The sequence below is a fragment of the Halyomorpha halys genome, unplaced genomic scaffold (assembly GCF_000696795.3).
Source record: "Halyomorpha halys isolate HHAL.00 unplaced genomic scaffold, Hhal_1.1 Scaffold228.1, whole genome shotgun sequence".
Lineage (NCBI taxonomy): Eukaryota > Metazoa > Arthropoda > Insecta > Hemiptera > Pentatomidae > Halyomorpha > Halyomorpha halys.
The window spans coordinates 347,156-348,952 of record NW_027107268.1 but is presented as its reverse complement, the minus strand read 5'-3'; the positions used below and the strand labels follow the sequence as shown (position 1 = coordinate 348,952).

Below are 1,797 nucleotides of genomic sequence, written 5' to 3'. Positions count from 1 at the left end.
AAAAAAAAAAAATCATGTATGTTATTTTATTATTTTAATTCAATTCTTATGTAATGCACTAATGCATCAGAAAACTTAATTTATTTATATGCTCTCCAGATGATGAAATAAAACATGTCTATCCTAAAGAACTTTGAGAACAGACTTAAAACAGAAACCATAGCATTACAACAAACAAGTACTCGAAATAAGTATATTGCCATAATAAATCATACTATTGATATTTTTATTCATTGAAATAAAAATAATGCAACTATATATTGATAAATTCGTTATCTAAAATAAACATTCAATATAATCAATATTTATTTTAGATAATTAATCAAAATCACTTGCATTATTTATATTCAAATCAACATAAATATGAATTGCATAATTTATTGCCAATCTTCTTCTAGTCACTTAGTTTATTCTTTTAATTTAATCTAAATTTGTATTAAGTTCTTATTATAACTTAAGGTTAGGATACACTTTTTTTTTCATTACTTTTCAGTTTTAAAGTAAACCTTTTAAAATATTAAAAAGGAGTATTGATAATCATAGATTTTGATTACTAATTTCATGATTCAAGTGAAAAATTTTTCGTGATAGATAAATAAAAATTTAAGTATATAATGTTGTAATAAAACTTTTGTGATATTTTATTGACATTAGTTTATCATGAAATAGTGATAATTTCAAGTGTAAAATTATTTGTCCGATTCAGTATATTATTTTAAGATAGTACATGATAATGATGATTTGAGTTCAAACCAAGTAAAAGAACCTTAGCTACTAGTTTTTATTTTTCCTAGAAGAAAACAAGGATGATCTAATGTGCTCTGAAGTTTGTTTAGCAAGATTCTTCTTCATGTTACCTTTTATCCTAGATAAGAATTTGTTTAATGATATCACATTTACAAAATTTAGATAAGATTTTGTTTAATGATATCACTCTTACAAAATTTAGATAAGAATTTGTTTAAGGATATCACGTTTGCAAAATTTTGATAAGAATTTGTTTAACAATATCATGTTTACAAAATTTCAGGTGATGACGATTCAAAAACCACAGCAAAAGAAGACTTGAAAAGTTTTGAAGAAGCTTCAGACATACTGTCATCGAGAAGTGTCGACATCAAACCTGAAGCTGGGATCGACAAAAAAGATAATATAGTCGTAAGTAATTTACTATAGAGTGAATGTTTGGTCTGGAAAAAAAAAAAAAAAAAAAATCTAAAGCTATTATATAAATTTTTTTGGCCTAGTAAAAATATTTCTTCTTTTTATAATGATATGACAAACTTGTTAGTAATGAGTAGATAGAAGAGGTGAAGATGATAAGGGGTCCAGTCCATGACTATTCAGAACTTATTTATTAGTGCCAACGTTTCAGCCAGAATTTCAAGCCTTCATCAGGGCTACAAACTAAAAACAAGATGACTGCCATGGTGCATTAGAGGAATTACAGAATGGTTAGAAAAGAAGAAAGCACTTGACATTACAGATACAAAATGGTATTGAAAGATATTCATAGTCTAAGTTCTATAAGAAGATATAGTTCCTATAAGAGGAAAAAGAAAATCTAGTTCAGAAATATATGTGCAAAATTATTTCAAATAAAGTGATGAAAACAATGGGAAATAAAACATAATTTAGGTAATTAAAAATGTAAGTCAAATAACAGGATTAAATAAATAAAATGTGAAGTTATATAATCCTAAAGGAATAAAGAAATATTCATACTTTAATTTAATAATAATTATTTAAAATTAAAGTTATGGAAAAAAAAAAGTGAGAAAGAAACTTTTAATGTTT

The 1,797-nt window shown here is 24.5% G+C and overlaps 1 protein-coding gene across 4 annotated transcripts in view; it reads left to right on the top strand.

The window, feature by feature from the left end:
- LOC106679872 (centrosomal protein of 164 kDa) overlaps nt 1-1,797 on the top strand; it is a 35,684-nt gene that overhangs the window by 3,274 nt on the left and 30,613 nt on the right. For all 4 annotated transcript variants that reach the window (XM_067045555.1, XM_067045554.1, XM_067045556.1 and 1 more), the window contains one exon: nt 1,031-1,158. In XM_067045555.1, coding sequence (XP_066901656.1) covers nt 1,031-1,158 — 128 coding nt within the window. The remainder of the gene's footprint in view (nt 1-1,030; nt 1,159-1,797) is intronic.